Raw genomic sequence first — 22,408 nt, 5'->3', positions numbered from 1 at the left:
TGCTTCTGCAGCCTTTCCTTTCCCTGACTTCCACTGTAGTCTGACATGTTAAAAAAAAAAAAAAAAAATCCTTGATTGCTATGACTCTCTCTCGTGGCCTTGCCAGCGAAGGTTAAAATTACACCCGTTGTGTTGGGTGGACCTCTGACCTTATGCCACCCCTTTCTAGGGCTTTTACAAATTATGTGCTCATTTGTTTATTTTAAAAATTATTTATTTCTTAATGGTGTACCAGGATGTATATGCCATCCTCTTTTCCGAAACACTTTTGATTTTAATGGGGTTTCCTTCAGCAATTCTGCTGACCTCCTGGTTCCTGCAGACACATGAATCTGGAAAGTTCAGTAGTGGGGTGTTAACCCCCAGTGCACAAAACCCACAAGATTAGAGTCAGTTAATTAATGAGATACTTCAGTGGTTTGCATGATTTAGGCTGTCTTCAGGAACTGAGAAAAATGTTAATAATGTCCAAGTATTGTGATGTTTGTGTTTCTTTTATTTTTATTTGCAGAAATTGAACTCAAATACAAACCTATCCTCTTTTTCTATCAACATCCTCATTAAAATGGAGCCTCTGTCCACTATTCAATGTCTGTCTGAATGTCTATGCACAAATCCTCATATCCTTGATAACTTCCACTTGTAATTCTTTTTCTTACTCTGCATCTTTCTGTGACGTTGAAGAAGAAATACACAAAAGGGGATAAAAAAGGAGTTACTAAAAATCCCCGGTTCTAGCAGGAAGCGTTACCCCCACCACAGGATGGATGTGTCATTTTAGCTTTCCTTAAAGGGGTCTGAAAGTGGTCAGGGCAGTGGCGCCCTGAGCCTGAGATGACTTCTCTGGAATTGCTGTAGTTGTGTTCTTTCCTTTCTTGTGTTCTTTCTCTCTCCCTGCCCTGGTTGCTATTCCTTTTAGCTATGTTTTTTTTGTTTGTTGTTTTTTTTTTTTTTTTTTAAAACCCCAGACCTGGTCTTATTCTTGTAGACTTGTCTTATTCTTCCATTTCTTCATTTTCCTCTAAATTCCTTATCTTGTGTTTATTTGCTTTGTACAAGTGTTGCCAGTAGCTGGTACTGCTGCAGTTGGAACTGACCACCCGAAAGCTGGCCGTATTGTTGAATAACTGCCCACAGAGCGTGTGATCCTGAGTAGGCCTGAAATTAATGTTATTTCACTTAATTCTAGTAATTAATTTTCATAAGCAAATAAAAGTATTAGAGTGCAGTTCAAGTATTGCTGCTTTGCTCCCTCAAAACGGGGCCAAATTTACTTTAAGATTTACAGGTTCCTGTGTTTTCTTGAATCCTCCCCTCACTGCAAGCCCTTGTATCTGGATGATTTCCTGCACTGCACATTGCTATCTCTACAGGTGAGCATGCCTTTTGTATGAGAACTAGATGGGGAGACCCAGGAAAGATGCAATTAAGTAGATCCTTAAGGCAGGAACCATGCTGGCTCTATAATACGCTGCTTTTTCTGCAGTACTCATCCCAGAAGAATACTGGGATGAACTTCAGAACCGAGAATATAAACCTGCCACTTCAGCTTGGTACTGAGACACGGGAGGGCAAAAAGTGTAAGAAGAATAAATAGTATAACACCAAAACTTTCTTTTACATACTTAAAAGTAAGTGCATGTACCCAGGATCTGTCTGCAGTTAGTTTTTGCTGTTATGAAGGGATATGTTTGAGTAATCTTTGTCCTTGTTGATACTTTCATGAACATTTCTGCTTAATTTTTGAGTGAAGTCAGGGTCTGGCTCAGCGTGGTGAATGTATGTGATACATTATAACTCTGCATTTTTGGTAGAGTTGTATCTATCCCCTGTAGATAGATTTAGTGGGCAGAGAAACTAAATTTGAAATCAGTGGTTTTCTACTCTGCAAATCAGCTTTTATACACCAAGAAATAGAAGAGGAGCTCCTTCAAACTGCTCTTGTCTTCCCCTTCCCCTTTGTTTTGAAAGCTCACTTCCATTGTAGAAATGAAGATGACCCTTGAGGCCTGTTAAGTTTGGGATCTGATCCATTATGGGAAGATATTTTAGTATCTTTCTGCTTCAGAGAGGTGATCTCAAAAAGCTGATTTGACACACAAGGTTTTTCTGGGGGTGAAGCCGTCTTTGTATTAGAGGGAGCAACGCTCTGATAAACGTAACTTGCTGTTTAGGTCAGGAGCAAACCAATTTTCCTCTTATCCAAGCTCTGGCTGCTATAATCTAATAATAGGTGGAAGAGAAAACAGAACTGACTGTTTAGAGAAGTGCTTTGAAAACAGCATATATTTTAAAATTCATTTTAATCAAGTGACCCTGAAGTGGGTATTTATACTTAAATATATATTTAGGTTTTGGGTTGTTGTTTTTTTTTTTTTTTTCCCCCCGAGGGAGGTTATTTTTCTGAGCACCTTGGTAGCATGTCAAGGTTGAGCTAGCAGGCTAATACACAAAGCTGGCTTCATGGAGCTTTTATGGGGAAACAGCCTTGAGTGTGTCACCTCTGATGCACTTTGCTTTTGAAGCAGCTGTTTCATTTATTCTAAGGTTCGCTTGTTTTCTGTGAGTGTATTTTCATATTCGTATCATTATGAAAGGGGAAAGAAAAGGAAGTGTTGAAATCAGGGGACTGTTTGAGTCAATAGGTGGAAGAATTTGCTGCTACTTTGGTGAAGTCTCCTGCAGTGTTACTGGAGGGGTTGGATGTTTCTTAACCTCTTTGTTTGGAAAAAATGTTGGGGGAAGGCTTTTATAGCCGCTTTGTGGAAAATATTTTCTGTGGGGATGCTTGAGTAATTGTTCAGGGATGCCTGTGTGCAGCTTAGCCCTTGTAGAAAGGAGGAGTTACAAAAATGAAACAGTTGAGAACCTAAATGAAATCTTCAAACTGTCCACCCTCCCCAGCTGATAAAGGCAGGGACAGTTCAGCACGGTGCTTACTGCTGCACCCATCCATCTGCTATGGATCATCCTGACTTGGGCACTACTTTTCAGTGTGCATGCCATCACCTTTGCATCTTGTCTGGTATGGAGGGCAGTCCTAGAGGGTGGCTCAGCCAGCTCCAGTCTCGGTTTGTTGCCTGCGTTTCCCATGTTGTGCTTTGCTGAATTAGTATTTCAGCTTTGGTTCTTCCTTTGCCATAATTTCTTTGGATACAGGAGTGATGGGGAAGTGATGACTGCAAGCACTTTTTTTATTGTAAAGGCACAAAAAATGTGTTAGTGTAATAAGTGCAGACCATTTCAATGACATAATGTTCCCAGGACATAGTATGTAGGAGTCAAATTGTTCTGGCAGATTTAAGGTTAAATTTAGCAGCAAAAAGTTACTGACAAGGAGGATCATTCTTTATCAGAGATGCATGCTTTCCAACCCAGCTTCCCAATGCAACATCCACCTCAGGGCTAGAAGTGGGCCCAATTCATAGAATTATTTAGGTTGTAAAGAACCTTTAAGATCATCGACTCCATTTGTTTACCTAGCACTGCCAAGTCCACCACTAAACCATGTCCCTAAACACAACAGAAACATGCCTTTTAAATACCTCCAGGATGGTGACCCCAGCACTTCCCTGGGCAGCCTGTTCCAATTCTTGACAGCCCTTTTGGTGAAGAAATTTTCCTAATTTTCAATCTGAACCTCCCCTGGTGCAATTTGAGGCAATTTCCTCTTGTCCTATTGCTTGTTACTCGGGAAAAGAAACCAACACCCCCCTTCCTACAACCTCCTTTCAGGTTGTAGAGAGTGATAACATCTCCCCTCAGCTTCCTTTTCTCTAGACTAAACAGCCCAGTTGCCTCAGTGGCTCCTCACAAGACTTATGCTCTAGACCCTTCACCAGCTTTGTTTCCCTTCTCTGGACATGCTCCAGCACCTCAATGACTTTCTTGTACTGAGGGTCCCAAAACTGAACACAGTATTTGAGGTGTGGCCTCACCAGTGCCAAGCGCCAGCTCATCAGCCAGTGACTACGTGCTCTGTGTTTGGAGGCTTCACCTGGTAGTTTTGCAGCAAAGGAGTTGCTTTCTGTTACTTCTCTTACAAATCAGTGCAAGTGCTGTAAAAGGAGTGTGGGTGCTTTGTGGATCAGTGATTGCATTGCAGAAGATGAAGCTTCTGATGGGAGCTCTGGAAAATACAATTGTTGCAGCTGTGTTGGCTATGGTATATCACAGCTATGGAGGCTCTTCACCCAGTGAAACCAGATGGTTAACACTGGTGCTGTGAAAGTTGTCTGTTAGTTGGATAAGGAGCTAATACTGTTCTTCTGGTTATTGAAACATTTCATACTGGCCATGGAAAGTCACTCTGACTGAGCATTACTTTTCTCTTAAGTTTGATCTGCTGGGCAGTGCTGAGTTGAAGTTGCATCTGTAATAGTAATTTACTTCAGTGCAAGGTGTATAAAACATGCTGTTTCTGATCTAGGAGCATTTCATGAAGAAAAATGGTCGTAAGTGGGTGTGAGGCAGTATTTCAGGAAGCTTAAAAGAAGGAGGCGCACAGCCTTTGCTGAAGTTTTGTGAGATCCAGTCACTTAGCCTCCCATAAGCTGCTTTGGAAATCACAGCCAACATGTGCTCTCTCAAAATGCTGTCTTAAAATGCCATGTGTAGAAAATCAGCATTTGCAGTGCTGCAATAGAAATGTACTTTGTGAATGGTTTCTTTTCAAGCTTTCTGACCTTTTAACGTTTTGTGTTTTTTTTTTTTTTTTTTTTTCTTTTTTCCCTTCTTTCCCATTAAATCTGTAACCACCAATGAGCCTAGCAATGACAGCATAAAGGCATCTGCCTGGGAAAGCTATAAGAGAATCACTTTTTTATTAGAGGAATGTGAACAAGGAATTGAAAGTTCCTAGATTTAGTTTGAATGCACTAGCTGTCTGAGCTTGCATTATTTAGACTGATTTTCAGAGTGGATGGTTTTGTGCTTGCGGTCACATTGACTACTGGAAAGGTAGGAGACTAGAGTTTCCTTTTCTTTAGGCATAGTATTACACCTACAGTGAATTATACCTGCAAATCAGACATTTATAAATTGAAATGATAAATCTGGAACAAAGTCAACTGAAGGGACAAAGTGCACCTTTAAAAACTAGTTCACTGAAGACCCCAGGGTGGAAACCAGGCTGGAAAATCTGGCTCTGGTTTTGTCCCACGGTTGTTCTGACACACCTAAATATTACAAATGAACGTGTCATGGGAAGGGGAGTGGGTTTGGGAGGAATGTTTTGCATGTGTTTATCTGTAACTGGGAACTCAGGCTGTTGCTTTCTTCTGAATTCTTGCAGGTGAAAGTGATGGTAAGGATTTGTCCCTCTCAAGGAACACATGAAACATCCGAATCCATGTCCTTCCTAAAGGTAGACCCACGAAAAAAGCAAATCACGTTTTATGATCCAGCAGCAAGCGGGCCGTCCAATGCAGGTCACAGAAGAGGTGTTGTTGCTGTCCCAAAGATGTTTGCCTTTGATGCAGTTTTCCCCCAGGATGCTTCACAGGTACCGGAGTCACTCCCATAAACCCCCTGAGTCTTCTCATGGCCACTGCATTTGATTGCCTGAAGAGTTCCTCCTGTTTCTGGGGAATTTTATTTGAATGAGTTGCCTTAATGCCTGGAAAAAACATGGTAATTAATAGACAAGTGGGTAAATTCTTACACATTCAGTTCAGTTGAGACGTAAAATTAAGGAATAATAGCTTAGGAGATGGATTTGCTGACTAAAGGATCTTCCTTCATTTTCTCTTGTTAGAGACAGACACACAGCCAATTTGAAATTCAGTTTTCCGTCTGGTTAGGTTTTAACCCATTTGATGTCACTGAAATAAAGTCCTTCCCCACTGCTTTCAATGGGAAATGAACATGTGCTTAGTGTTAAACTAAATGCTGTTGTTAGGAGAAGAGATACAGCTCACCCCACTGGATTTCTATACTGAAACAGTTAGGGAGCTTTTATATTTTCTTCACCTTTTACAGTTTGTTTATACTGTGGCTTTGAATGATTATTTTATCTTGATGGTTATGCTGATGATGGTGCATACCTTTTCTTTTGACCTGCAAAAGGGTGTATTTGTATGGTAGTAGCCCCAGACCTGAAATCTGATACACAGATGGGATGGCTGGTATTTGAGAGGATTGAGGGCTGCAGTATATTTGGTGAGATTGTACTCATGGACATGTGAAATTTCCTTCTGGGAAAAATCTTTGGTTCAGAAAAATCATCCTAGAACAGCTTTAAAAAGAGAAAGTGCTGAAGAAAATTAGGGTGAAAAAATACACTTTAAAACATCCAAAGTGAAAGTGGTATATTAATGTTGAGAAAACATGACAAGATCTAGTTCAGAATCCCACCCTCAGATTTTCTCCTAGGATTTTGTTTAATTTTCTATGTCCCAAACTAGAGATATATCTATTAAGTCCAAGTTCTAGCCAAGCACTAAAGATGGAAAATGACCTCCCACACACATCAGTGCCTAAAGTAATGGTAACCACATCAGGAGGCTGTTTTTAAGATCCTGCATAAGCTCAAACGGCATCTTTGTGCAGAAATGTGCAAGAGTGATCGCAACATAAGTGCGGAACTGTAAGTGGCTTCTTCCTACTCGTGTTGCCAGCCCTGGTTGCAAGGTGGCTGGTCACAGCCTGCTCCTCTGCTGGTTTTGGCACCAGTCCTTCAGGTTGTTGACCCCAGGTTTCCACTAGGCTCTTTCGGGTCCTTATGGTGGCCTGTTCGTGGTGTTCTGGGTGACACTGGCCAGTGCAGCCACTTCTGTGCAGATGTTGTTGCTCAAGGCAAGCTTGCTGCCATGCACCTGCAAACAGAGCCTTGTCATTTCACTGTCGTTACATATTTACACCAACCCTCTCCCCTAACCCCAGTTGCCATACTTAATAGATCATCTTATTGTATATTTGAAACCTTTGCTGACGTGGATAAACTGGTTTTAGTACACTCAAATATTTTAGCAAGTTCTCTTTATTGATGATGATGTTTCCCCTGGAAGAGGAAAATGTGATACTATGAAATCTTATTCAGGGATCTTAATGCATTTTCTCCAGTGTGAATGCCTGTCTAATTCCTGTGAGCGCTCTTGAGTAGCTTAATTTCAGTGGAGTTGCTACTACTGCTGAATAGCCTCAGCTAAGCTATTATACCAGCAGGAAGCCTAGTTGGATAGCATTCAGTTTGCTACATTAGTCATAGAATCAATATTCCAAGACAATTGGTTTAATAGAATTGAAAACTATTTTAGGCTGTAGTAACATATTTTATTATTTTTTAAGATAGCATAGTTACTAAAATAATAGGACTGTTGCCATAAAAATGGGGAGAATATTGCGCCTCAAAAATATTGAGTCATTCATTTCATTACAGAAGAATAGTAAAAACCATAGCAGTATATGCTCTTTTATTTATTTGTCTCCAATCTTTCTTTCAGGCTGAGGTATGCTCTGGAACAGTAGCAGAAGTAATCCAGTCTGTTGTGAATGGTGCAGATGGTTGCATATTTTGCTTTGGTCATGTCAAGCTTGGTGAGCTCCCAAATTCGTTACAGTTAATTACTATGTCAGTCTGGTAATTACATGCTGTCAGCTCCTGGAACAATAAACCTGGAGTATATGAATAGATTAGAATTTCTTTTTAATTAGCTTTGCAAACTTATCATGGTTTATTTCTACACTGGGGTTGTAAGTTTTAATTTGAAAACGTAAAACGTAACATCAGATTAACTTATTCAAGATCAAGTTTATGTAGGTGCATTGTGATGAAAATCAAAAGATCAGAGACATTTTTAACATTAATTTGCAGTTGGTCTGAGTTACCAAAATTGCAAAACTAATTGAATAAATAGTAATGGATTAATAATTAAATACTTTGCATTTTTACATCTGTTGTTTCCCAGCACATGGCATTGCTTGTAATGTGGAGTGGTGATATGAAGAGACACTGTCTTGTACAATAAAGGTGAATGAAATTCATGTTTGTCTTTTCATTCTAGGAAAATCTTTTACCATGATTGGGAAAGATAACTCCACACAAAGCCTTGGTATCATCCCCTGTGCAATTTCTTGGCTCTTCAAATTAATCAATGAACGTAAAGAAAAAACTGGTACTCGTTTCTCTATTAGAGTATCTGCTGTGGAGATCAGTGGCAAAGATGAAAACCTTAAGGATTTGTTAGCTGAAGTAGCCACTGGCAGCCTTCAGGATGGCCAGTCTCCCGGGGTTTATCTGAGAGAAGATCCAATATGTGGAACCCAGGTATAATGGATATCACAACATAGATTTTTCTGAGCCTGACTTTGTTCTGCTTTTTATTTCCTTTTATCTGACAACAATTATGACAACTTTTAAGACGGTAAAAAAAAAATTTATTGTTTTTAATTTATAAGTCTTTCTCCCATGGTGTACATATTTGTTTCTTTTAGTGCCCTAGAGATTTAGCCAGTTCAGCAAAAAAAAATAAAAGCCAAATGCCCCTGTGCTAATTAGTCATTTTCTTTTTTATATTCAAGCTTCAAAACCAAAGTGAGCTAAGGGCCCCGACAGCAGAGAAAGCTGCCTTTTTCCTGGATGCTGCAATTGCTGCCAGAAGTACCAGCAAACCTGAATGCGAGGAAGAAGATAGGAGGAATTCACATATGCTTTTTACTCTTCACATATACCAGTATCGCATGGAGAAGAGTGGCAAAGGAGGAAGTATGAATCTTCTTACCATATTGTTTATTTTTAAATGATGTGGTTTGGGTTAGTTTAAGCAGTAAGTTGCAATAAACTTAAAAAGAAAAAATGAAGAGAACCCTCAAGCCAGTCGAGTCACCTTTAACTTTGGGAGCTGTGGCTAATATCTGTTTTCCTTACTATTAATATTTAATTCAGTCATTATCCCTTGCTGCATTCGTTATTTTCCTCATTTGAATGTATTTTGCATACCACGTTTGGCTTGAGTCCATGCAAGAACGTGATGTACAACTGTTTTTCCTCTTTTTGTTTTAGTGTCTGGAGGACGCAGCCGTTTGCATCTCATTGATCTAGGGAGCTGTGAAAAAGTGCTGAGCAAGAGCCGAGACGGAGGAGGCTCTCTGTGTCTGTCTCTCTCTGCCCTGGGCAATGTAATTTTGGCCTTAATTAATGGTGCTAAGCATGTGCCGTATAAGTAAGTGAATTATTGTCTGCATTATCTTAAATTTGTGGCTGATGTTACCTTAGCAATGAATTGCATCAACGATTTACTTTTTAGCTAAGATGAAGTTAAAGGAAGTTCTGTCAGAGAGGAGTCTGTCTTCTTTCAGGTCACTTCTATATTACAGATACATATATCTATTAATCTACCTGTCTATACATATATATGCGTATACACAGTTGTTTAATTGGCACATAGTAACATGAAATTCTTAATTACACGGCCAAAAATTACCTGCATATTGATATATACTTAAGTTGGGTGAAATGTTGGGGAGGGTTTGATTGTTGAAAAAATCAGGGGAAAATGGTCAAAATCTTTTCTTTCTTTCTATTTCCTCTTTGTTTCCTGGGTTTGGAATTTTGACCGATCTCAGCCAGCTGGATGTTAGTGAACAATTTCATCAAAATTTCATAGAATTTTTACTCCTTTTACCAAATTTAAAAAATGTATTGAAATTTCAGAAAATATTAGAGAGTTTAGCGAGTATTGTCATCAAATGTTGATATTTCCGTATGCCTTTTTGAATGATGCATCTATTGATTTAAACAGAAGACCACCATCATGTTGCACATTTGTTTAGCACAAGTGAACATTTAGATGTGTTCCTTTGTGGAGTGTACTTGACAATAATATTATGTCAAACACACCTGTGGGAGCCCAGGTTAAACATAACAGCCACATTGTAAACACCATTACCAGAACTTGGCTTTCAGACCTTAAATTTAATTGCTGCTTGTCTTCATGCATTATAACTTTGTGCCGTTGTTATCAATCATGTCATTTCACATATTTATCTAGTGCTGCATCTCAAACAGGTGTTCTTTCTTTCAGTATTAGTCAGAAAGATAATCTTCTCAGGCTAGTTGCTAGGTTTGTGGATGGAGTAGAGGATGGATAGGTTAGAATAGGGAAGGGCAGATCCTCAACTCTGTCACCTACCATGGCTTAGTGAGCAGACATGACGGTAGTTCCCACATGTTGGGCCGGCTCAGGGGTGCGATAGGGAGGACCCTCCAGAGAGCCCTGGGGTGAGATGTCTGGGAGGTGCGAGTGGAGGACGAAATGTCACCTGTCCTGTCAGCTTTGCTGTCTGTGGTGGAGGACTTGTATCACCAAGAAAGCCTTCAGATTCCTGCTTTCCCTTTGCTATGTCAGAGCAGAACACCAGCAGGCAGAATGGAAACTAGATTAGCTGGGTGGTACTGATAATATATTTCTGATACCTAACACTGTTATACTCGTTTAGAGATTTCTTGCCTTTTCTGTTGACTTACTCTTTTCTTATTATCAAAATTGTTTTCACAGAGCTCACAGAGCTTAGCTATCCAGGTACCAAGTCTGCTCAGCTAAAAATACAGCACTCATAAGCTTTTTGGGTAATATGAGCTAAACCTGAAATAGCTAAGCTAGTTATCAATCATTTTACAATTGTCTAAGTAACAAATAAAATGGCTTATCATACTGGAAATACACAGGCAGATAAATAATTATAATATTGGTATCTTTGTATGTGTACATTTAGACACATTTTAAGTGTGGTCAAATAATAGAGGCATATTTCTTATCTACACGTACCATACATGCATATATCCTGTGAGAGTAAAAGCACAGCTTGTGGTGTAAAAATCTGCAAAAAAAGATTGTAATTTCTTTAAACCGTGCTGGTGTTCTCATTTGTTACACAGGGACAACAAGTTGACAATGTTGTTGAGGGAATCACTTGGGAACATCAACTGCAGAACTACTATGATTGCACATATTTCTGACTCCCCAGCCAATTATGCAGAAACTCTCACCACCATTCAGCTTGCATCGCGAATCCACCGAATGAGAAAGAAGAAATCCAAGGTTGGTTCACAAACAGGGAGAAATTAACTCATTTGAAAATGAGTTTTCCTAACCTCTTGGTGGGGGAACATGGGATTTCTCGGTGGTAAAAAGTAATACAAAATGCATAAAAGCTCAGGAGAGGAACTGACAAATGACTTGGCACTGAGCCACCATCCCACCCCCAATCCTTAATCCTGAAATTCCCTTCTTTTTATTCCAAGCACATATTCTTTTTTTGCTTATATGTCAAACTATCTAAAAAGCTCCTATTTGTATTAATTAAAAAACAATAAGAAAGGAAGAGGAAACTGTTAAAGAGAAAGACGATGCATCATATTTAGTGGAAATTATCTGAAAACGTGTGATTGTTATATTACTCCTAATAGAGTAAAATCTGTGTAGCATGACCATGTTATTTTAATTCACACTCATAACATTTTTCCACTAGATGTAGTTCTGATAGTATATGCAAATCACAGAGTATATAGCAAACCTGACTTTTTAATAAATTATATGTACATATATATATTTATATATAAATAAATAACTTTTCCCTTATTGATCATTTGCAGTATGCCTCAAGCTCATCTGGAGGAGAGAGTTCCTGTGAAGAAGGGCATGTCCGAAGACCGCCCCATTTGCGACCGTTCCACCCACGAACTGTTGCCCTTGACCCCGACCTTCCTGTCCTCAGTATATCTAGTGACCCTGATTATTCCTCCAGCAGTGAACAGTCTTGTGATACTGTCATCTATGTTGGTCCCAATGGCGCAGCTTTGTCTGACAGGGAATTGACAGATAATGAAGGTCCTCCAGAGTTTGTTCCCATAATCCCATCCCTAAACAAGAAGAGAAGTAAAGACAATTCTGCTATTGGTAGGAGTTCTGACAAGGACCACTTCAAATGCAACACGTTTGCTGAACTGCAAGAAAGGTTAGAGTGCATTGATGGAAGTGAGGAACCCATCAAATTTGCTTGTGGAGAGATCTCTGTTGTGTCCAATTGTAGTTCAGTCCCTGGAGGTACAGAAAATACACAGTCTAAGCTGATAAAGGAAAAAACATCTTCTCCTTCTGGAGGATTTAAGAAACCAATTCCACAAGAAACTGCATCTCCCAAAAAAGGACATAACCTTCCTTTCCAGGCTGTTGCACCGAGGGGTGGCAACAACAATTGTCACGAAAAGAGCACACCTCACTTGAAAACAGAGCTTTCCAAGCCCCAGAGCAGACCTGACAACAAAATAATAGACTCGATACTGGAGGGAGAGAGACAGACAATCATCGATTCCCTGCAGTCCTCAAGGTGTAGCCCTTCAAGGAATCCGGAGCAGAATAAGGCCACAGCTGAATGTGTCTTTAAGGAAAAGTCCCTGTACGTGAAGAGACCCTTGCCGAGCCCAGCACCTCCACCTCCACAGCAGAAAGAGCATGTACCGAGCTCCAAAGCTGAGAATTTGGAGCTGGACAATAGCAATGAAGTTCGGACTCCTCCTGTGGGAATGAGCAAGCAGATGGGAAACAAATCTAAGCAAAACCCTGTAGGAAGCACGTTCCTGGTTGGTAGCAATGCCCAGAGTCAGTCAGGTGCAATAGAGGTACACAGCTTCAGGTCAGCATTCAGAGGGAAATGTTTTGATCGGGATATACTAACCACCACAGTGACTTTGCAGCAGCCTGTTGAGCTGAATGGAGAGGATGAGCTTGTTTTCACTGTGGTGGAAGAACTGTCCATTAGCGGGATTATGGATAATGGAAGACCTTCCAGTATCATTAGCTTTAACAGCGACTGCTCCCTTCAGGCCCTTGCATCAGGTTCAAGGCCAGTCAGTATTATCAGCAGCATAAATGATGAGTTTGATGCTTATACCTCACAGGAGACTTCTACTGGTGTAAATATTGATATCGTTGTGCCCTTTGCTAAAGATCCCTTTACCAGCAGCAGACGTTCCTCCATCAGTTCGTGGCTTAGTGAAGTCAGTATCTGTACTATTGAAAGTGATGGAGCCCAGTCCAGTGACAGTTTTGTCGCACAGTCATCTTATAGCTGTAATAAGTCCGAGGAACCCTTCAACTTGGATTCATCCCATTTATCTGTCCCCCTGAAAAGCGCTCTGAATGACAGTGGATTTTGCTTCTCTGAACTGGAGAGTGAGAGCTTGAGTTCCAGCAAGCTGTCCTCAGGCCTCAGCAAAAGCCCTCAAACCTCTGAAACTACCAAAGCATCTCAGATAAAAAGTGCTTTTTGTGTCACTGATCAACCCATAAAAATAAAATTTAGTAATTCTCGTGATACGCCTGTAATAGAAACAATACATTCTAGTCTTCCTAGGAAAACAAAAACTACCTCGTCTCCAATCCACAATAATACTGTCCTCAGCTATAAAGAGCTGCAGAATCCGCATGGTATATTTGAGGATCCCTGGCTGTTGCGCACTGATTATCAGTTGGAAGCAAAACCTGCAGATGCACTACTGTCTCCAAAATCTCATGCATTTGGTACTGAGAAGCAGTCAGGAAAAGCTGCCCAGTATTTTGGCGCAGCATCCAGGCCAACGAAGTCACAGACTATGCTCGCCTGTTCACAGAGGGTTGTGGATGGTTGCGAAATGGCCTGCAAATCCTCCAGCGGAGCTGCAAAGAAGTCAGAAGTTGCGATGAAGATGCCACAGCTGAAGAGAGGAGCCACCACGCTGGGAGTGATGCCAGTGTCGCATGCTAACAGTACTTTGTCAGAGGCAATGACCCGAGGGAATTCAGATGCTCCCTTGACCACTGGCAGCTTGAAATCATCTCTGGGAAAGAAGAGCGCACCACAGAAGGCAACCATGTTGCCCAGGCCAGGTGGACCAACACCTCCAACACCTCCTGTACGCAAATCAAGCCTGGAGCAGAAACCTGTTGGTCTGGGTAACGGTGGGGGAAAAGCCTCCAGCCTGGACTTTGCCAGAGCTGCCACACCAAAGGCTGAAGACGAAGCAGATTTGCGGTTGAAAGTTGGGTCTTACTTCAGTGAAAGTGCCAGCAGCAAAATGAACCTGAAGGGCGACCACTCTTTGCCCAAGATGACGTCCAGCTTAAAGGCGAAGTCATCGAAGAGCGAAGCTGTACACCGTTACGGGAGCCACATGTCCCTGGAGAGGTGCGACAGCCTGACGTCAGTCGGATCCAAAGCGAGCATGGCGAGAGAGAATGGGAGCACCAGCAACAGCCGGGCAGGGCGCTCCGTCCCCAGGCTGGGGGTCCCTCCTGTTGCCTCTGGTGTGGGTTTACCACCGCCCTTCACCGCCCCTGCGCCCGGCAAAAACAGCCAGACAAAACCCACAGCTAACCAGAAGGTGCAAGCGAACGGGAATAAAAACCGGGGCCTCTCTGCCAGCGGGTCAAAGTCTCTCAGTTCCTCTGTGAAGTCCCTGGCGCAGCCCGTGGGGAAGGGCTCTGGCATGGCCCCCGGCGGGAAGGCGGCCCCCCGCTCCGTGCAGCCTGTCAGTGGCAAACCCGGCCGAGGGACCATCATGGGGACCAAGCAGGCCATGAGGGCAGCCAACAGCCGTGTGAATGAGCTGGTGTCGGGCGGCTCGGCCAAGGTGGGCCATTTCCGAGGCTCCACCGACTCCGACAGCGGCAACGACAGCGGCATTAACCTCAGCGATGAGAAGTCGCAAATCCCGGTGCTGCCGTCGCCGTACAGCAAGATAACGGCACCCCGGCGGCCTCAGCGGTACAGCAGCGGGCACGGCAGCGACAACAGCAGCGTCCTAAGTGGGGAGCTGCCGCCGGCCATGGGGCGGACGGCTCTGTTTTACCACAGTGGGGGCAGCAGCGGCTACGAGAGCATGATTCGGGACAGTGAGGCCACTGGCAGCGCCTCCTCGGCGCATGACTCCATGAGCGAAAGCGGGATGTCATCGCCGGGCCGGATGAGGAGCCTCAAGTCCCCCAAGAAACGCTCAACAGGTAAGAAATGAATGAGAAGGTGGCCAGGTGTCCACTGGTGCTCCGCTGCATCCCTGAGGACGGTGGGTTTTCATGGTGTCTCTGACAGAGGGGGAGAGAAAGTTTTGGGGAAACTCGTAAGCGGGGAGGTGGACTGCCTGCACGCGCTTGCGTGCGCACGTGTATCGCTGTGACAGCAGCTACTTGTCATTTATTTCACTTCAAAGCTGCAGGTGTGACACAGGTGCTGTGGCGGAGAGGGCAGGAGAGGTGCTGGGTGCCCCGGGGCGCCGGCGGCCTCCCTGCGAGGGACGAGGCAGCAGATGGCCACCGGCAGACGGGGAGACGTTCCTTCCTCCCTCAGCAGCGTCGGCAGCGAGTGCAGCACCGCAGCGGCCCAAAACAGGAGGGTGTTACGGGTTGGTTGGAAAGAGTGAGGGTGCTGGGTGGGTGCTGATGAGTTTTTGTGATGATCAGGTGTCAAGGAAGACTGGTGAAAGAAGGGCAGTGAGAAGAGGAGCTCTTCTGCCAGGTGTCTGTGAGGGAATTTCATTGAGATGGGCTGGGAATGTAGTTTGGAAACAAGGGAATAGGCCTGGAGGGGACAAGAGTGTGAATTAATAAGGACTGCTGAATGTGCATTAGATTACTCAAAGGTAAGGCTTAGAGGCAGAGCAGTAGGGTGCACATATAAGATGCAGCAACTCTTACATGAATGCTGCCAGTTCATTGCAAAATTGTTGTATTGCGCTGTAATAGTGTTTTTATAAAGAAATTTTAAAGTGTACGTGTGCATACTATAAGCAACAGGTAACTGACTGGGGGGGTTGCTCAGAAGTGGCTCTGGCTCACTTACTGTGCTGTCAGACACGTTTGACCATGCCATGCAAAGGTGGGCATGCGAGAGCCAGCTCCTCTTTTCTGCTCTCCAGTGCCTTTTCTTATTGCTCTCACAGGTGGTGCTCATGTAAGTGCAGCTAGTTGTAGCCAGCTTCAAAATCATGCTCATATGACTGCTGTTACAGTATTCGTTTTTACTGATCTAGGTTGAAGTCCTGTAGTATCATAAAGAATTGGTGGCAAGCGATGCCATATAGCTAATGATCAGCAGCCTCATTCAGCAACCTAAGCACACTGTTGAAAATAATATTAGGAACTAATATCAGCAATGCACTGAATCTGAGCTTTTAGTTGGAAAGCAGTAATTATTTTAATCCCTGTAGGCACCCATGATGCTTGATTCTGTCAGTAAAACCAAATGAGTTAAACTGACGTAGATCTCATGGTGCTTTCTGGTCAAAGCAACTGAGTTGCTTCAGCAGGTGATAAATCATTTTGGAAACTTAGTGCAACATTTTCTGCCATTCTCTTTCCATGGCATATCAACCTCTTAAACCTTTCCTACAAATCAATATTAACAGCTGTATAAGTTGCACACATATTGAGAAGGCATTACCCACTAATGGATTTGTGTTTGGTTTTGCCCCAGGAAATGCTTTATAAGGTCTTTAAAAATGATGAACTATTTATTTTTCCAATTGAAATTGCTCTATATCAGTAAATGATGTATTACTTTTTTGGAATGCTGTAGAGTTTTAGACAATAATGTGTTTTTTACGTTAAAGTTTCCTAGGAAGTTCATGAAATATTTCTTGCAAGAAAAGTTTGGTGCAGACCCATTATTGGCCTAAAATATATTGCAATCTTTTCAAAGTGCTAGAGATTCTTGGAGTAGCTTACATTGCTCCAAACTGTGTTTGACTCATGCAGTCTCTGGTGTTAAGGACAGATCCTACTCCCATTTGTGTCACTAGAAACCCTGTCCCCTTATCCTTTAACTTCATCCTTGGAGAAATGACCTCGACCCTGGCTGGTACAGTGGAAGGATATGAAGTTTGTCTGCTTAGTATATGTGTTTTTCTGCATCTGTTCAGCGTCCACTTCAGAGGGATTCTGCTGTCACCAAAGTGGTTACAGGAGCAAAGTTACAGCAGGTGATTTCAGCAGGCAGGACTATAGTGGTGATTCAGGCTAAATGAATTGGGGTTGTGGGAATCATGAACAGGTGTTGTAGAAGTAGAATCAGGTCTTCCCCTTTCCAGAACATTCTCATTGTGATTGTTCTTGTTACTTAGAGATTAGCAAGGGTGCAATTAAGAAGTAGGGATTTTTTTTTAAGAATCTATAAAGCAGGTAACTCTTCAGGTATCCGTGGAGGTGTGTTGCTTTGGGGGTACCTGTTGGGATTTTGTCTTCATTTCATGTTGAAATTTGTGACAGGGCTTACCTGACAGCCTTCTCTTGTACTCTTCTGGAGAGGTCTCAGCCCAGAAGTTATTTTGGCAGCACTGTCCTCTGAGCAGCACTGTCTCATCTGTTTGATGTGTTCTGTTTTGTAAGAAGACCAGAAGAAATAAGACTCCTTACCTCTGAGCTGGTTTTCAGAAAGATGAGGAAATTAGGCATAAATTCATTGCCACCAGTCACCCAAAAGCTGCTTATACTTACTGCTACCATGTGATATTTCAGCTTGGTTCCGGTGGCCTTCAGCCCTCCTATTTACCTAAGGACTGGACTGCAGCCTTGTTAACGTTGCTTGACCAGCTCTTTGCATGTACTCATTCTTGACACATGTAGCGTAAAGGTCAACCTTTCAGAGAATGAAGAGAGATTTATAATCACAAAAAATGCTGGACACCAAAATGCCAACTCTTGTGTACAAAAGTACCGGTATTTTTGAAGGACAAAAGTCAGTCTCCGCTTTAGGAAACTTGATCCCTAGCAGATGCATCAAGGTGGCAGTATGCTGTTTGTTTGTTAATGGACAGCCCTCCCGTTGGGGAATTGGTGAGATTTGTGATGCTTTGAGCTTCTGAATGCTGGTGCAAATGGGTGGTGATAGGCCTCAACATCAGAAGTGGCTCAGGTTACAACTTGGTTGGTCGCTGCCTTCTGAATGCCTCCCCAATCTCACAAAGTCATTGAAAACTGCTGGTATTTACCACCTTAAAGCATTGGTAGTAGTTCTGGAGGGAACTGTTTTCTCTTTGCGAAGATGTAATACAGTGAGAGGGATCTTAGCCTTGCTTGGCTTTAACTGGAAGAGCAGGAGATTTCCAGATTCAACTGCCACTATCAGGATTGGTTTGAAATTACTCACTATCTCATTGCCATTGTAAGGTAGTGAATACCACTGTAGCTCACCAAAGAAAAATTAATCCAGGCAAAATATTTTTGTATGGAGAGAATAAAGAACTGGTGCTCAGACATCTGCTTTGGGAGAGGGACTGCTGTCACTCCCATCCGTGAACCAAATGAAACATACTTTGTCAAGACAGTAACTCAATTAGCAGCCTGAGGGTATTTTAGTAAAAGGAGATCAAGAAGAGCATTTTTTCCTACGTATTCTGAGAACCTAGACCTTTCTTTAATTCACTGTGGCATGTTCTGCAGTCTGTTAGTCTCTTAGAGTCTGAGGAACACTTGTCTTCTGTATTTTAGGCCTCCAGCGTCGTAGACTGATTCCTGCTCCGTTGCCAGATGCTGCCTCCCTAGGAAGAAAACCCAGCGTCACTGGCCAATGGGTTGATCTACCACCTTTGCCAGGCACTTTAAAAGAGCCATTTGAAATTAAAGTTTATGAGATTGATGATGTGGAACGATTACAGCGACACAGACAAGAGGAAACTGAGGTCAGCACATATTTTACAACAACTGTAGACAACTTAAATTACAGTATACAGGCAGAGTCCTTGCTTGAATGCCAGAATGGTGTTCAGGAAATTGATTGCAATTAAAGCACTGTAATTATTAATTTTACAATTCATATGTTGGGGTACCCTTAGCACAGAAAATCAAAATGATTACTGTCTAAAATTAATTGTGTCTAACATGACTGATGGTATAAATGGAAGTTACCAATGAATACATTATGAGAAGACTTTATAATCTTACTCTGGATGATGAAACCTTACAGGCTTCCTCCACTATAGCGTCATTAACTCTTTATGTTAATGACAGAATTCTATTAAATCAGGGATACACTGAGTTTAATTTACTTGTAATTGGAAAGCACTTCAACTAATTCTATTTTGGAGACCAGAATTCTATATTCTTCTGATGGCTTTTTCCCATTTCTTTTATAATAGCCTTTCCAGGATGTTGAGAAGGTAGGAATGCTTTTAAGAAAATAAGAATTCATACATTTTAGGATTAAATGTAACTCTAACATTATTATTAGTCTGTGTTTATAATTTGCACTGCTGGAAAAAAAATCCCTCTACAAACAGTAGTAATTTCAGAATGTATTAAGATGTTTGTTAATTCAGAGAAGTGCAATAAATGCTCAAGTGATGTAGCATGCTGTTCCTCTAGATTAGAATCCATTAATGTAAACTTCAAATAGAAAAAAATCAGAAAAACCACCAACTGCATAACCAAACAAAACAACGCACCTGCTATAACTCTTACAGGTAATGAGGTGGGAGCAATTTGTGTCAAACTGTTAGAGGTCAGCTCATAACAGGCAAATTCATGAAATGGACTTTCTGTGTCTTAAAAGGGTCTGATGTATTTCCATACCAAGCTGAAGATACTAGAAAGGCGCCAGCAGCGAATCAGAGAAGTAAAGGCAAAGCATGAATTCTTGAAGGAAGAGTTGGAAGAGACAAAGTGCAGGCTGATGATGGATCCAAACAAGTGGAAAGAAGACTGTAAGTATTTTGCTAAAACAGCAGTATGATCAGCACGTAACAAATTTGCAGCACTTGAGCAGTCCCACCGAAAAAGTTAAGCACTTCCTAAGATATTTCGCTGAATTGAGCCCTAAAATACTGTGACTCCAGTATATCTGATACGGGATTTGTTCAGTGCTGAGTAGTACTGGAAATAAACAAAAAAAACCCACCAAACCAACCAGAGGAGATTGCCAAAACAGTGCAGAGACTCACCGGGATGCTTGTTAATATTAAATATGTAGATAACCTTTTATTTTCCTTCTTCACAAAGAAGGAAAAAAATGTTTTCATATCCATGTTACGGCTGGGAAACTGAGGCATGAGATTTGTTCACAGACTGAGTGCTGTGCTTAACTGGAGCCTCAAAGTAGAGTTTTGCATCTGCTGAACAAAGTTGAAAAACTTTCTTAGTTCAAGAGAAATAAAATTGTGCTCTACATTATTGGCTCCCTTTTGATAGAATAATGTTTTGCTATGAGCAGTTTCTCTTACTAATTTTTTTGTCTGACAGTTGAAGTGGATCCTGATCTTGATAAGGAGTCACAGGAGTACCTGGAGGCACTGGAACAAGTGACAGAGGAACTGGAGCAGTGTGTTAATCTGTGCAAGTCACATATCATGATAGTGACTTGTTTTGATATTGGAATAACAGATACGCAAGATGGAGTAAGGGAAGTGGAGGTCTGAAGAGAGGTTTTTCAAGGGACTGAAGGAAGTGAAGCTGGATCGTCCGACATGAAGAAGTAAAGAGATAAAGTAGCTGGGAAGTGAAGGAGGAAAGGTGATGACTAAAAAGCAACAATGAGTGTTGTGAGAGAAGGAAACAGCTGAGGGATGGGAATGTTCATAATTCATTTGGTGCCTCAACGTGACCTGAACTGTACAAAGATAGGATCAAGTATTGCTTCTACCAGAGGGAAGCGAATAAATTTATTACAAACCAAGATGTTAATTGACAAACAAATATACAATGGAAGTGCCTTTAAAATTAATTTGGTTTTCATTTTTGTATTTGGTGCTAGAATTAAAGCCAGCAAACCTAAGCAGACCACAAAATGTATTCCTACGAAATATTTTATACTGTATAGTGTATTTATGACTATATGTAAAAAACAAACAACATTGTAGCAAAAGCAATAAGTAAATTATGTTTTCATACCTGAACTTGCCTTCTTGTTTCATGGAAAAGCTGTTTTATGTAGCAGAATTAAAATTGTATTATAATTGTTTTCTTGGTTAGGGTTCAAGATATTTTTATGAACATTTATCTATTGAAAAGGTGTATTATGGCATTTTGAGATGATTGTTTTACCTTCAGGCTTTGTATTATTACTTTTTCAGATCAAAATAAATGTTTGTTTTCCATTTTATATATACATATATAGATATATATTAACTGCTTACCTATTTCCTTGGTTACTAACCTCGCTTATTACAGACCTGGTCTTTTTGGAGTCGTAAACTTAATGTGAGGAAGTCTACAAAGGGCACTGTGGTTTGTTTTGGTTTTCTTTTTTCCTCTCTGACTGCAGGAATTGAGAATTATGTTTATTACCAAAACCATAAAACAAACAAAAAAAAAAGGAACAAAAAGTTTTTGTAAATGTTAAGTTAGGTCCATATTTTTATATAGTTTTGACTATAAATATAGCATTTGCATTTTGAACTTTTAAGACAAATAGTATATCTTTTTACAGTTTTTCTAAGGAAGGCAAACCCTCAGGATCAAGTTTATACATGCTGCATGAGATTTGTGCTTTTTTGAAGGAGGCCACTTAAGTGTGGAAACTATTGATAAATTGTTGCCAAACAAATACTTTTGAAAAGGTTTAATAGTGTATGTAATACCACATTTCATAATGAATCATATTTTCTAATCATCTTCCTTTTTATGGTTTTTTCAAATCCTTTGTACAAATATGTATTATAACAGCTTGCTTCAGTTTTTATCTGTGAATAAAAGATACATTTATTGTTACGATTGCTTCTTTCTATGTGTGTGATTTTAATGTTTGGAAGAGAGAGGATGGCCTGTGGTACACTGTATTAAATGTCATATTATGTTATCTCTTCGCCCAAGAGATAACTGGGAACAGAGTTTTGACATTAGTCATCATAAACCAATCAGGAAGGAGTGACAAAACACCAAAGGGTAAAATAAATAGCGATGATAATACTTATATTCTCTTAGCACTTCATAGTTTACAGAACAAAGACCTCCGGCTCACATACTTGTTTTCCCTTATGAGATGAAGCAATTAAAAATGGGTCTAAAAACACAAGAAAACTTTAGGAACTGAAGTCAAGCCCTGGGGTCTGTAGGCCCATCGTAGCAAATGACTATATTAATTTCTCTCTGACACTGCTGCATTTGCTCTCTGGTTAGACAGTAGCTGTGCCTGGTCCTCATCTCCCGCTGATGCTGGCTGGGGTAACTCCAGGCAGATTTAATGAAAAGCTAGTGCTTCTAATGACACCATCTTGTGTATTTTCCAGTGATTTGGCCAAACAGCCTCTAATGTGTGAAATTTTTCCCTCCCTCTTTTTCTTTCCTTATGTAGCCCTGACAGCATGGTATCCAACCACTTAGTTCTCTTGCCCTTGCAAGAGGCCTGCAAGAGGGGGGTAAATGCTTTCCCCCTCATTCTGCAGCTGGAGAAGTAGGAGAGAGAGCAAGAATTTGATGCTTAAATATCTTTGTGACTTTGCACAGGT

At 41.3% G+C, this 22,408-nt stretch overlaps 1 protein-coding gene across 13 annotated transcripts in view; it reads left to right on the top strand.

The window, feature by feature from the left end:
* Positions 1-21,671, top strand: part of KIF26A (kinesin family member 26A) — a 121,886-nt gene extending 100,215 nt beyond the window's left edge. For all 13 annotated transcript variants that reach the window (XM_042799118.1, XM_042799113.1, XM_042799117.1 and 10 more), the window contains 10 exons: positions 5,294-5,503; positions 7,443-7,536; positions 8,004-8,266; positions 8,521-8,704; positions 9,002-9,161; positions 10,877-11,039; positions 11,594-14,978; positions 18,459-18,649; positions 19,519-19,669; positions 20,205-21,671. In XM_042799118.1, the coding sequence (XP_042655052.1) occupies positions 5,294-5,503; positions 7,443-7,536; positions 8,004-8,266; positions 8,521-8,704; positions 9,002-9,161; positions 10,877-11,039; positions 11,594-14,978; positions 18,459-18,649; positions 19,519-19,669; positions 20,205-20,380 (4,977 nt within the window). In that variant the 3' untranslated portion in view covers positions 20,381-21,671. The remainder of the gene's footprint in view (positions 1-5,293; positions 5,504-7,442; positions 7,537-8,003; positions 8,267-8,520; positions 8,705-9,001; positions 9,162-10,876; positions 11,040-11,593; positions 14,979-18,458; positions 18,650-19,518; positions 19,670-20,204) is intronic.
* Positions 21,672-22,408: the final 737 nt, after the last annotated feature.

This window comes from Tyto alba, unplaced genomic scaffold, assembly GCF_018691265.1.
Source record: "Tyto alba isolate M040663 unplaced genomic scaffold, T.alba_DEE_v4.0 Super-Scaffold_29, whole genome shotgun sequence".
In the NCBI taxonomy this organism is placed as follows: Eukaryota; Metazoa; Chordata; class Aves; order Strigiformes; family Tytonidae; genus Tyto; species Tyto alba.
This window is presented reverse-complemented; position numbering and strand designations above follow the sequence as displayed.